Below are 14867 nucleotides of genomic sequence, written 5' to 3'. Positions count from 1 at the left end.
GGAACAAGTCAGAGCCGGGCCGGGGGCGGGGCAAATGACCGGGCCCTTTATTAAAGCTTATCATAACATCATTTTAGGCTACAAAATGTCCGCAACTGCGGTGTTTACCAATTTCAACACTACCGGGTGCAACTATATGTTATTTAGTACATCAAGTCCTTCAAACGAACATGTAACTCAGAAACAAAAAACATTAGGATACTGTACATGGCTCATAATAAAACATCAATAGCCTATACTGCGCACATTATTTGAAGGGCATACGAATGAGCGCTCAGAGGTTGCAACGGTGACAGGAAGAGTCAGAAATAAAAGGAGGGCGGTGCAAACCTCACTGAATGCACTGTGTTTACCAATTTCAACACTACGGGGTGCAACTATGTTATTTTGTACATTAAGTCCTTCAAACGAACATGTAACTCAGAAACAAAAAAACATTAGGCGACATACTGTACATGGCTCATAAAACATCAATAGCCTACTGCGCGCATTATTTGAAGGGCATACGACGAGCCTTGCGCTCCGCGAACTCGTCCACGATGCTCTGTATGTCACTGATTCAGTGATCTTTTAAGCGGTAGTCTCACGACCCGGATAGTAAACAATAAACATGGAGGACATGGAGTCGTTAGTGTTGCTGGTCTTGGTGCTGTGGCTTGTTGTCACCGACAACGCCAACAGATACTGGCAAGAGCGTATAGATGAGGCGAGGCACATAAGGCTTCAGAAATTCTCGTAATTCGTAATTATTATTCTTCCGGGTTTGCGGTGTTTACAGATCCCAGCGTGCTCGCGGGGCGTGTGGGGGCATGTGAGGACTCTCCTCCTCACCAATCAGTGCACAGGGGAGTGTCTCCTCACGCCCCCAGCCTCACTCGGCACGGCTTGGCTCGCTTCAGCCCCACTCCAAAACCGTGCGAGTTTTAGGGGCTAAGCAGGGCTGAAATGAGCTGAGTCGTGCTGGTTTTTGGTAGTCGAAACGCGAGCCGTGTCGGGCTGAAGTGAGCTGAAGCGAGCTGAAAAAGGGTAGTGGAAAAGGGCCATTAGTCAGTAGGAAAACACTGGGAGTGACGACAGTGACACATGGGGAATTATTATACATACGGGCCACTTTTTCCATGGAATAAAAACGTATTCTGTTCCCTTCTGGTGGGTTTATTGATGGCATGCAATATCATATCGCTTAATCTCTGTGTATTTACACCACTCTCTAATGAAGAATGAGCATGCAATAATGTTATTATATTGCACGTTGTCAAGACAACACGATGTCGCACATCAGTGCTCATGCGAAGATTCAGTGATGACTTTTCTGCTGTGCATGCGCAGAATCATTTCTTTGTCGAGAGAGGAGATCCAGTGCTAGGTTTGAGCACTAAATAAACTGAAACTAAAGATGCACTGAATACCCGAAAGGCCACCAAAACGTCATTATATATTCACGCGTATTTACAAGAGGAAAAACATACCAATGCACATCGAAAAACTGGAAAAGAGACACATCGGAGATGTAAAACTTCTGTGCTAGTGAATGACTGACCATTTGTACACAAACATGGCTGTGAGGTTTCCTTCATTTAAAAGCAGATTTAGAGAGAAATTTGAAAGGGAAAGATGTAGGGCTGCACGATTATGGAAAAAATGATAATCACGATTATCTTGATCAAAATTGTAATCGCGATTATTAATCACGATTATTCTTGATGTTAGGGAAATCACTTAAATTTTATTTCACTATATTCAAACTAGGGGTGTGCGATCTGACGATATAAAATCGTTAAGAATAAGAACGAGTAGAAGATCGCAGACGATCTGCCAAAGTGGAGAAATCGTATAGATCGCCTTGGCCCATGAGCGCAATAACTTGACGTTCTATGCTGGTTCCCGCCGACGCGGCAGACGTAAGGCGTCCTTAACCTGTAGAGGGACTGAAAATCCGCGATCGCGGAAAACAGGCGGAAATTGCGGAATTATGCATCTGAAACGGAACTTATTGTCAGAAATGGAATCTACACATTCTAAGCTTGGGGAGGCTGGAGCCGCCGATGGGAAAACGAAACTAAAGCCGAGCACCGTGGCTCTTCGTCGGGCTGGAGCCCGGGATAGAAACGAAACCCAAGCGGAGCCCCGCGGCGCGCCTCCACGCCGCGGGGCTCCGCTTGGGTTTCGTTTCTATCCCGAGGTGGTGCGCCGTGCCCGCGCTGGTTCTTTGGGCAGAGTGCAGAGGTCTCTGGCTGTCAAGTTTGGGGAAGCTTCTTTAAATATAAACTACATTTCGAGCACAAGAGGCTGGTGCTAGCAACATTCAAACAGCCACAATAAAGCTATGCAGAAGCCTCCCCACCACCAGGCTGGACCATTTTCAAAAAGCTATTTGGTGTTTTGATACTTAAATCATTTCAAAATAACCAAAGACTGTGTGTTATTCAACATTTCATATTTTACTTTCTTTTTTATATTCTAAGAATGCACTTTATCAGAGTGTTGTTTACTTTATCAGTGATGTTTACTTAGTGTTGTTGTCTTCACAACCAATAGTGCACTTTATCAGTGTTAGTGTGTTTACAATGTTTGCACATGCAAAATTGCTACTATTAATTAAAATCTGTTCAGAAAGGTTTGTAGCCCCAAAATGCCTGTTTGTTTCTTTTGTTTGTTTTTTCCGATGGAAGATCGTGATAAAAAATCGAAATCGAGATTTTGTTAAATCGTTATATGACATTTTTGCCATATCGCCCACCCCTAATTCAAACAAACGATATGAACAGCTTTCAGTGCAGAATGAAATTTAAGAGAGAAATTCTGATTTCCAAATGACAAATAAATGAAATTTATCCAAGAAATTACCAAAGGATGAAGGAACTGAAAACTCAGTTGCAACAATTACATAGCATTATACTGAGGCTTACAAGTTTTTAGCTAGAAAGAGCAGCCTATCAACATGCTCTGGCTTTAAACAAGAGCAAAGGCAGGTCACAGCATTGCCTCCAGTGCTAAATAGTCTGTTCTGGCATAGTTAGCTTTTCTCTCACCTCAATCTGTTACCTACTCTCACGCCATTAGGGGGCGAACCGACGCATGTAAGGTTTCATTACTCCGCCTAAGGCTTGCTTGCTTATTTAGGCGGAGTAATGAAACCTTACATGCGTCGGTTCGCCCCCTAATGGTTTGGCGGAGTACTGGTCAAAAAGTGCTTAATCATATACAGCAGAGCTCGGATTTTACATGGAAATAAATCGCGACTTTCATTTAATTTAATCGTGGCAGCCAAAATCGCGATTTTCGATTAAATTCGATTAATTGTGCAGCCCTAGAAAGATGTGCTGAACACCCAAAAGGCTACCAAAACTTGACTGGATATTCCTCATGCATATTTACAAGAGAAAAACATACCAATGGACGGACATTGAAAACCTGGAAAAGAGAGCAATAGCGGAAATATTGTCAGTTCTACTTTATCAAAAATAACTTAGAACTTGAACAGTCATCCTGTATATAGCTTGTATCCAAGTTGGGTGGTCGTTCAGGCTTTTTGGACTTGTACCATTTTAATTGCTAGAACTTTGTACGTTGGATTGGCAGAACATTTTAATTACATTCTATCAGAATCAGCATTCAATATTGGTAAGTTGAACACCCACCCCCGGTTCTTTTTCTCTAATTGTGCCATCAAATGTGTATTTAAAAATAATAATATTGGCTGTTTTTCATGGTATATCAGATGTATTCCGTTCAGCTAGCATAATTGAACTCGTCTTTAACTCGTTTGTCATACTAGCCAAATGGAATATATGTACCACTCAAAGCCATCCAATGTTGTTTACATGTCTCTCAGATCCATGCTGTATTTCATATGAAAAATGTGAGCTTTTTCAACACAAGAAGATAAACTTAATATCTTCATGCCAGCATGTGATTTTATTATATAGACACATTCACAAAGTACCCAAATTTATCAGTACAATTCGAGTTCCTCATGAGTGACATGTAGAGATATTTGTTTTGGTTCTCTAGGTCCTGGATGTAGCTTGTATGAAAAATGCATGTGGTGTAGTTCCCAGTAAAACACATCTGTGTAGTATTAAAATTATGTCCAGGTGTTTCTTTTGTAGGCTTTCGAGAGTTAAGTCACAGATGAACATATTATACTTGAAGAAAGTTGAGTGTTTTTGTATTGCTACTCAAATGCCATCAGGAGGCTGCCATGTTGCCTGTTGGAAGGGTTATGCGTGACGTCATTTGGGTGCAAGACTGAGTGTCGCTCTTTGATACTGAAGGGACAAAGCGAAAGGCCTACTAAGGTGACAATATCGGGTCTCTCTCTCTCCTCTCGAGTATTTCAGACAATGACATGAATAACACTGAACGTGAAAAACAAGCATTACCATATCAATTGGTTACACCCAAGTAAACAATATTTTATAAGAGTTGTCATTACTGTGGCATTTTTGACAGCACTAAATCAAAGTAAGACACCCAGCAGAGATCAAGCCGCTTGGCTGCATCAGCAATTATTACGTTTATGCCCAAAGGAACGCAAAATAACATCACACTTAAAAAGTTAGGGAAGCTATAAAAAGTGTTTTCTTACCCTTTGAACTTCTCTTTTGCGGACTACTGACAGTGTTGTCTTGTTTGTCTTGTCCGCTTTTTGGCTGAAGATGGTGGGAACTGCATCTGGATTCAGCGCTGGCTTGTATGGTATTCCTAATGCCTGGTGCATCAGACTTGTTTGAGTGAAATAACTTTCTTCAAAATGTTCCAAGCACACGAACTGCGTAAAGCAGTGTTTGTTTATCCTCTTTCTGCGTTGCTGCAGGAGTTGGACTGTCTACTACAGTAATGACGGTAGGCTAGTCTGGTGATGTTTTGAAGTTTTTCATGAATGAGTTGAGAGCATGCTAACAAGTGCTGCCAGGAACATGTGAAAACTCGCACTTGCCTCTTCAACAGATTTAGGTAAGTCAGATTGTATGCAGACCTGTTTGTAGGTAGTCTAGCAAGGTTACAGTCCGCAGAATGAGGCTGTCACGGCAGCACTACTTGTCTCATCTCATCTCATTATCTCTAGCCGCTTTATCCTTCTACAGGGTCGCAGGCAAGCTGGAGCCTATCCCAGCTGACTACGGGCGAAAGGCGGGGTACACCCTGGACAAGTCGCCAGGTCATCACAGGGCTGACACATAGACAACCATTCACACTCACATTCACACCTACGGTCAATTTAGAGTCACCAGTTAACCTAACCTGCATGTCTTTGGACTGTGGGGGAAACCGGAGCACCCGGAGGAAACCCACGCGGACACGGGGAGAACATGCAAACTCCACACAGAAAGGCCCTCGCCGGCCCCGGGGCTCGAACCCAGGACCTTCTTGCTGTGAGGCGACAGCGCTAACCACTACACCACCGTGCCGCCAGCACTACTTGTACCAGGGATATAAATATGAAAAGTTGCCTCCTCCATGTAAGAGTAGATCAGCTGTTCACTATTCCCTCAAACTTTATCAGTGACATCCGTATCTTCCCCCTCCACTTTTTTTGTTAAAGAAATGGAATTTCAGGTTTTTTTTCATAAACTTTTAAAGGCGTCGTGCGGTAATTTCAGCAATCAGGCTATATCGTGTCAAAATGTCGGGTTTGGTGGGTTATTCAAGCCCCTCGGTTTCCCGCGATCTCAGTGTCACGATGTGCCCGCTACAAGCATTTAAAGTTGACGCGCGCAGCCAAATTTAGGCAGCCAGCCGTTAACTAGGTCAACTTATGTGTGACGTCATACCAGTAACCTCCCTTGGGTGATGCTGGCCTGTCGCCATGTTTTCTCTATAGCGTGCGTTTACCAGAGTTGTTTACATTGCGGATTTTGTGGATTTATTCAGTTTGTGGATAGTTTTGAACACTCAAAACACTATGAAATGATGTATTAATATTCTTGGTCACCATCAGGTAGATCGTCAAACTGTGCAATGACTTGGGGTCGCTCCCGACAACATCTGCATTCCTGTGCAGTTGGCATAATTCTACAGTTTCCACAACTGCACCTGGAAAACATGCATTAAAAATAAATTTTGTTTATAATGTCTGCTTTCCAGCTTCCCAAGCCACCTTTACTAGCTTTTTAAAAACATTTTCACAAAACTCCAATTAAACCTCCATGATCTTGCAATATTATGTACAACACCCTATGTCGCTTTTAATAGGTCTAAGATCATCATGGGAGAGCAAAATAGATCTATAGGATAGAAACCAAAAGGCCAAATTTGGACTTGTGTCCAAATTTTACAGTGATTTATGCCACAGAGCTGCCTTTAACTAATAATCATCACTTATTACTGACGATTGTACGTTTACTATACAATACAAAGCTCAATACTCCCAGCCTATAACATACTTAATATCAAGTTAAAATCAACCGCAATAAAAGGAAAATGATGAAAACTGGAATATCAAGGGGTCTACTGTATCAGAAGGCCCACTGCATTTCGTGAGATCGCAAGCTGTCAAGTTGCTAGAATTCAATCTTTCTAGCTATACTTTCACCCCCTACAGCTATCAGTATTACACATAATCATAGATTAATCACACAGCATTCTAATTCAAGTGAAAATGGTCTTTAAAAATACACACAAGTAGTGATTTAGTCAGAGAAACCAACCAAAAGAAGTCTTCAAGTCGCCGGTCTTCTTCATTCTCGTCTTAGTTTCTGTTGTCATCAGAACTGTCCTCATTTTCTTCTCAAGATGAGCGCTCAGGTTCAAATCTGTAAGGCTGGATATCACCAGGACATTCAGCTGTCAAAATCTCTACTTGTGGGCCATTTTCTTCTTCTGTATCGGTAAAATCAAAGCTAATTTCCTCAGCATCGCTCCTATTTTCTGGTGTGTCCGCCATTGCAACTGCACCGAGTGGTTACTGGTATGACATCACGCAGCTGTTCCATTGACCGAGAGGGGGTGCTGCGAACGCAGGAAATTTCAAGTGATGGGCATGACCAAATAAGGACCGATTACAACCGTGGGAAGCTTTTGAAAAATCGACAGTCAATTTATTTCGAATCTCGAAAGCATTCTGGTGCAGAATAATGCGACTTTTATCGCCACTGCATGACGCCTTTAATGAAAAAATCTCCAGCCAGAGGCAGCTTCAAGTCTTACTTGCAATGTGGTGCTTGTGTCTTGCAACCAAATGATGTCAGAGCACTGCCAGAAACGATCGGGGGGGACTTCTGATTTGGTTAAAATATTTTCAATAGCGGCATCCATGAAATCATCCATTCTGCATAGAAACTGACTTTCGGAGATGGATATCTTAGTTGTGTGAGCTCCTTATTTTCAATTCACATGAATCGTTAGTTTATATCCTCCATCTTCATAACTGGTATTTTAAAAATGGGTTTTCTTTTCTTTTAAGGGTCAAGGGACCTTAAAACCTGAAAGGTATCACTAATAATGAGTTGTATTAGACACCAATAAACACTTATGCCAGGGGTTCCCAAACTAGGTCACGACCCCATGTGGGGCACTTGATTTACAAATGGGGTGTTGAGAGATCTCCCTTTATTTCATTGACAAATTAATATTAGAAATATCAAAGATGGATTTTTGTAGCAAAAGCTGATTTATGTTTTGTACACGTCCCGATGAGCCAGGCTTGAGGTTTCCTGTTTGTTTGTTATAGCACCAATTAGGGCTGGGTACCGGTACCAGGTACTGGTGGCTGGGTACCGGTACAAAACCGGTATTTCTTGCTGGACCGGTCCAAAAAACCGGTCCGGGGGGGGGAATCAGTGGACCGATTTAGAAAATTCACAGCACCAGGCTACCAGCAGGTGGTCACATAACAATGTTATCGGTATAAGAAAATAACAAAACAGAGCAGATTTAGCTATCCGTGGTTACTCTCGAAGACGTTCGCTGTGAATCATATCTAGAAACACTTAAAGGATGAGTCAACAGACGGCGAGGCGAGTATAGTTAGTTTTGAGAATTATTATTTTTTTTCTTGGTTGTTACCGCAGAACAATACAAACCATTTTGTTTTGTCTGGTATATTCTGACCGTTATAGACTAGTAGCTCATGATCTATAAAGAATTTTACAGAAATGATGGCATTATTTCCAACATTCTTGCACATTGCATTCAGTTCTCCTTTTCAATTTTTAGCCATTTACCGTAGACTGTAATATTGTTATACAGTTGAATTTTTGCGATTGCTACAAAGTCAACAGAACTATTTACGCCCTTTTCATAGATAAGATACAAGTGTCTGTCGTCTGTAGGATCGTCCGTCAGCACTGAATATCTGGCCTTCTTGTTCCAAATGGGCAGAACTCCTTCCCAGGTTGTTCCGTTGTCGTAGCTCCACTTTAGAGCCATTTTCTGTTGTCCTTTAGAACTTGGCAGTTTGCTAATATGTTGCACCTAATATGTTAGACCTTAAGAAGACCTCAAAAGTTACCTTGGAATAAAAAAAGTTGCATGTTTTTGTTACATCTCCGTTTCCTTTCTGCATATTAGTTGCTTGTGCATTGAAAATAATCATATTCTAATATACAATTTGAACATAATTTGTAGGACTCGGAGACCTGAATTTGTGTCTCGCTCCCCAAAATATATCGTACTGCTGCACTACTATAATCAGGTCCAGGTCTGGACCTGAATTTTCTGTACTGGTACCCACCCCTAGTACCAATGTCAGTTTTGCAGTTGGACTAAAGGTAATTTTAAAATGTTTACCACAGTGCTGTTGATTTTTCCCAAATCTGATTGTTCAGAAGGTGTTGATAAATCTTTAGTGTAAGTTTAGTAAGTACAGAGGTGGTGATAGGAAATCGTGTGCTGATTGGTCAAGAAATTGGCTGTTTTTTATAATCCCTCGAGTGACTTGGCAAAATGGTGCCCAATCGCTTTGTCACTCTTAGGGCTGCAACGATACACTCAAACTTCGGTTCGATACGTATCACGATACTGATACCCCAGTTCGATTAATTTAGATACGATACAAGCAGATCCGGTTTTCGCATTTATTCATAAACTTAAAACAAATAATAATAATTAAATACATCACAACGTCAAGATATTTACAAGACTAGACAAAAGTCAACAGTGGTAACAACATTACTCCCTTGCTTTGGTCTAGATTTTAGAACAGTACAGATGCCACATTACAGTGCAGGGGTGGCTGAAAAAAATGCAGAATGTCACTATACACAGACTACATCAGGTATTTTCATGTTTTTTGCTAAGAACACAAGCATTTCAACATTCTTACTTGAGAGACAAGCTCTCTGTGCAGTTACAATGTCTCCAGCTGTAGAGAACACTTTCACTGGTTGCTGGTGTACCTTAAGTTTTCTTTGCAAATTGCGAGAGGATTGGGTATTTCCCCTGCACAGACACAGCTTTCCACCAAGCAAGGGGGTCTGAAACTAATTTAAGAAGCTCTTCTCCTTTGTAATTCTGAATTTCAGATTTAGCTTGGTCAAACAGGCTCTTAACAGGTTCCACTTTTGTCACAAAACGTCACCAAATAAATCAAGAAGAGCACAGCTACTGTTGCTGTCGGTTTCTTTTTTAATCTTTGCAAGTGGTTCATCACTTTTCTCTTCAAGGGCTGGGGTAGCAGGTAGATTAGGCAGTGCAGCATGGTTGCTCTCCTCAGTAGAAGTTCCTGGTTCTTTTTTACATTCTGAAATGTATAGAAAATCCTTGTAAACTTGTATTTTTTCAATGCTTCTGCACAGCACAGACTGAGAATGGACAGTAAAATGATTTTAGTGGCAAATAATGCACATACCTTTTGAGTTATATGGTCCACTGCTTCCATTGCAAGAGCATGGAAGAAAACACGTCTGGCATCATCATCCAAGTAGGGAAGGCTTTTAAAGTGAGGGTCAAGAACAGATGCCTGAAGAAGGAACTTCAATACAGAAGTCTCTGTGTACCAGTAATCATAAAAGCAGGAAGTTAATTAAACAGATTTCCCAGTCCTGAAGATCACAAATGGAATTCTTTGTAATTTCTACAGTCTTAGCATTATCATGTGACATTTGCGAATTAAAATGACTTACCTTGGTATGAAATCTGAACTTATGGCTGTTTTGACTTCTGACTGCAGTATGTTGTCAGTTGGTACAGTTTCAAGTTGCCTCAGGAGCATTTCCTTAAGGGGGTGTATAAGAGAGACTGTTGGATGCGTCTGACTACACATAATGCTGGTGACTGTCTTGAGAGGTTTGAGAATTTTCAGAAATTCTTCAATGTTTTGGATATGCTCATCAGACAGTTACCAAGTCTTTTACATTCTTCTTAACTTCAATTAGGGCAGCAAACACAGCAGCCTGCTGTTCCAAATATCTCTCAAGCATGTCAAAAGTAGAGTTCCATCTAGTAGAGACCTCAATAAGCAACTTGTGCTGAGGGAGGTCAAGCTTCTTTTGCATCAGTAAAAGACTCCTGGTGGCTGACATACTCTTAAGAAAAAATTAATCACGCGTCTGACCCTACCCAAAAGTCTGTCCACTTGTGGCACTTTTAGTCCATGTGTTGCAAGATTTATCGTATGTACAAAGCATGGAATGTGTGGGCTCAGTTCTGCATCCTTAACAGTACGAACAGTGTTACTTGCATTGCCTGTAGTAACAGAAGGATCAATTTATGCTCAAGTTTCCATCTGTCAATGGTTTCTTTCAGACCATGTGACAAGTTTTCAGCTGTGGGGGATTCACTGAACTTTTGTTTCAAGCATGTAATTTTCAACTTCCCATTTAGTATTAATGAACTGAGCAGTGACCGCTACATAATCTTCTGTTGCATGTGAAGTCCAAGAATCAGTTGTGATAGCAATGCTGTCAGCCTTTTCGAGTTGCACTTGCACTCTAGGAACATTTTCACACAGACTTGGAACAACAGTTTCACTGAAATGAGTTCGGCTGGGAAGTACATACCTGGGCTCTAACACTTTAATCGTGTGCTTGAAACCCTCATTTTGTACAGTGGAGAAGGGTCGCTTATCACTTGCCAGATATCCAGCTATGGCCTTCAATATTGTTGTGCTGTTATGAGAATATCTAGCATTCATCACATCAGCGAGGCGAAATTGACCTGTAGGTGTCATCTTGGTGGTACCATCACTTCCAGATGCCGAATCACGCTCTGATTTGCCAGTTAGATCGATTCCATGTTTCCTCTTTAAATGCGTGCTCAAGTTGTGTGTATTACCAGTTTTACACGTGACATCTGTAAAGCATATCTTGCATATCGCTTTTTCTTTCTCGTTTATGTTTTAAAACCAAACTGAGCCCATGGTGGAGCATGTAAATGTACATCGTCCATATTGAGCCTCCAGATAAAATGGAACGTAACCTGGAAGTTGATTTGGTTTATTGTGCTTGGATTAACCAATCAAATTGCGCATTTCAGAACTTAATGCAGGAATTGACTTGGGTTTAAACATGTACACGATGGCGGTTGTACTGGACCGAAACAAGGTGATTTGACATCGAATATTGAACCAAAGGTGGTGGAATCGGTTCTCGATGCACTGCGGTAAACCATTGCACCTCTAGTCACTCTGAGGAAGAATTGCAAATTATGAAAGAAAATGCTGTTCCTAAAAGCACTAAAGATGCTACAAAGTTTGACTCTAAAACTATTCAAAGGTAATGTGGAATTGTTTATTTTATCTATTTCGAAACAAAGTATTTTATGTGACTCCACATAGATAAGTGACAGGTCTGTGCTGTGCTGTTATTACATTTGCATGTTACTTTTGAAGATTGAAATGTTTTTTTTTTTTTTTTTTTAAGTGTGTGTGGGGGGTGTTAAATGATCACCTGTGTATTTACACTAAACCAATTATCTGCCTCAGGCTCAGTGAATATCAGTGAAATTATAACGTAGACGAAGATTCCTGTTATTACTCACTGATATTCACCTCGCCTTCAGCAAATAATTAACATCAGCCCTGATGGAAGTTCTTGCTGCAAGATAAATTGCAGGCTTAATAATATAAAATACAATATAGTCTATTAACAGTAAGCTTTGGTTGCTAAGCAAAGATAATGCCCTTATGTGATCAGAAAGTGTTTTTAAAAACCTGGTCTTTTAATACTGCATTACAGGGATACAGTCACTGGTGTATGTATATCAAGGAGTTGATGATGACTCTAAGCATGGCTTAGCCAATCAGATTTCTAGAACTAAAGCTGTCCATTTTATAAAGGAAAATAATCCACTTCGGGGCAGCCTTTTTTTTTGGCGGGGGGAGTGTTTGGGCAACAGCACACCTGTTGTGTTATTCCTGAACTAACTTTTTGAGAAAGTGTTTGTGTATAAAATTAAAATGGTGTTTGATCATGTCACAGATGCAGAGATCTTGTTTTTAAGTCATTGTCATCTCTTTGCTGCAGGTTGAGAAACATTTTAGAGACGTGGAAACGCAGAAGTCGATGCAGCGTTCACAAGCACAGCAAACACAGAAGGAATCGTCGTTATCATCCTGAGATGATAGTGGGCGGGCATGGATTGGCCAGAGAGGGCACAGTGCACATCAGCGCCCTGGAAGCTGAGCGAGAATGACATTTGCCTCCCCCTCAATCTCTCTCTCTGTCTGTCTGTGTCTCTCTCCTCCTCCCCCCATTTAGCGTCACAGACAGAGGGTGGGGGGGGTCACCAAGGGGCCCTGTCTGCCAGATCAAATAAACACAAAAAGTGGGAAAAACTCAGATAAAAAGTGAGGGTGGAAAGACTTGATTCTAAATTAGACTCTATAAAGATAATTTAAAATACCATCCATTAAGCAACCCAAAGTTTACTAACTAGACCTCTCTCTCTCGCTTTTTCTGTGCCCTCCTCTTCCTTCCCTCTCCATTTTTACCCCGTCTTCAATTCCATTTTCTCAAAAAAGGAAGAAAAAGCCCCCAAGCAGTCAGAAAAGAGCGTTAGCTTTGTTTCCCTCCCCTCCCAGTTTTCCTTTTTTTTTTTTTTTTGGTGTCGTGTCTATTTTCTGTATTTTAAAACAAATTACTTGAAATGCCACAGTTTAAAAAGGACATTTTCTAAAATAAATAACAAATTCTGACTGTAATGCTGTAATATTTGTCACTTTTTTAAAATTTTTTTTTATATAAATGTTGCCTGAAGGTAGGATCTAGAGGTGTGGGGGGGTGTAACATACATGTGTGGTCACACAGGCTTTATACCACTCTTACTGCTGAAACCTAGAGTAACACAAGCCTTTCATTCAATGGTTTATTTAAATGTGAAAATATCAATTGTGTAGCTAATAATCTATACATTATATACATCAATAAGCCATAAAATTAAAAACACCTGAGAGGTAAAGTGAAAAACATTTTGATTGTTACAATAGCACCTGTCAAGAGGTGGGATATATTAGGCAGCAAAAGAACAATCAGTTCTTGAAGTTGTGTTGGAAGCAGGAAAAATGGGCAAGTGTAAGGATCTGAGCAACTTTGACAAGGGCCAAATTGAGAGTGCTGGATGATTGGGACTGAGCATCTCCAAAATGGTACATCTTGTGGGGTGTTCCTGGTATGCAGTGGTCCAAGGAAGGACAACCGGTGAACTGGTGACAGGGTCTTGGGTGTTGAAGGATCATTGATTCACATAGGGCACGAAGGCCTAGCACATGTGGTCCAGTCCCACAGAAAAGTTACTGTAGTGGAAACAGCTGAAAAAGTTAATGTTGACACCTTTCTGTTTTAGCCAGGATTAAGCTTTTCAAGGAGAGAAAGAACTGGACTGTTGCTCAGTGGACTTGATAAAACACAGTGAACCAACACCAGCAGATGACCTGGCCCTCCAAATAATCACAGACTGCAAAAACTTCACACTGGACTTTAAACACCTTGGATTCTGTGCCTCTCCACTCTTTATCCAGACTCTAGGACCCTGATTTCCAAATGAAATGCAAAATTTACTTTCATCTGAAAAGATTACTTTGGACCACTGAGCAACAGTCCAGTTCTTTCTCTCCTTAGCCCAGGGAAGATGCTTCTGATGTCTCTGGTTCAGGAGTGGCTTGATGTTAGGAATGCGACAGTTGTAGCCCCTTTCCTGAAGATGTCTGTGTGGTGGCTCTTGATGCACTAATGCCAGCCTCAGTCCACTCATTGTGAAGCTCTAAGTTCTTGAATCGACTCTTCTTGACTGCCCTCTCAAGGTACAGTCATCCCTGTTGCTTGTGCAACTTTTCCAGCCAGCCTATTCAAGCAATAACCTTCTGTGGCTTACCCTGCTTGTGAAGGGTGTCAGTGGTGGTCTTCTGGACAACTGCCAAGTCAACAGTCTTCCCCATGATTGTGGTTGCATGTACTGAACTAGACTGAGTTGATGCATGGTATTTATACTGTTTTACTCAAAGTCAAAATGAAATTCTAATAATTTGAGAGATTTTTTTTCATGAGCTATAAGCCATAATTAAAATGAGAACTAAAATATTTCACTTTATATATAATGAACACAAAATATAAAAGTTTACCTTTTTGAATCAAATTATGAAAAAAATGAACTTTTTCATGATCTAATTTCAGATGCACTAGTATGTTTGAAACATTTAATGAAATGTTTCAACACTTAAAAATAAATACTACAAACAGCTGTAAGCCATAATAAATGAAATAATGTAAATATTTGGTGCGAGACAACCCTTGGCTTTAATTAATTGATAAATAGTAGTAGTCCCAAGTGCAGTTTTATAAGGAAATGAGCTATAGGTTTTACAGAGCATCTTACAGAACCAGCCACGGTTCTTCTGGACACTGTCACACTTGCTTCTTCACTTTGCAGCAAAATCCAGTAACCTCTCCTCCCTGCCCCCCTTTTCCTCTTTAACATTTAATTTTATG

General features: G+C 40.8%; 1 protein-coding gene across 1 annotated transcript in view; it reads left to right on the top strand.

Moving 5' to 3' along the window:
- lsm12b (LSM12 homolog b) overlaps positions 1-13084 on the top strand; it is a 98645-nt gene extending 85561 nt beyond the window's left edge. Inside the window, exon 5 of the mRNA XM_060939452.1 lies at positions 12408-13084. Within this exon, the coding sequence (XP_060795435.1) occupies positions 12408-12500 (93 nt within the window). The 3' untranslated portion in view covers positions 12501-13084. The remainder of the gene's footprint in view (positions 1-12407) is intronic.
- The last annotated feature ends 1783 nt before the right edge of the window (positions 13085-14867 follow it).

Source organism: Neoarius graeffei, chromosome 14 (genome assembly GCF_027579695.1).
Source record: "Neoarius graeffei isolate fNeoGra1 chromosome 14, fNeoGra1.pri, whole genome shotgun sequence".
NCBI lineage: Eukaryota > Metazoa > Chordata > Actinopteri > Siluriformes > Ariidae > Neoarius > Neoarius graeffei.
This window is presented reverse-complemented; position numbering and strand designations above follow the sequence as displayed.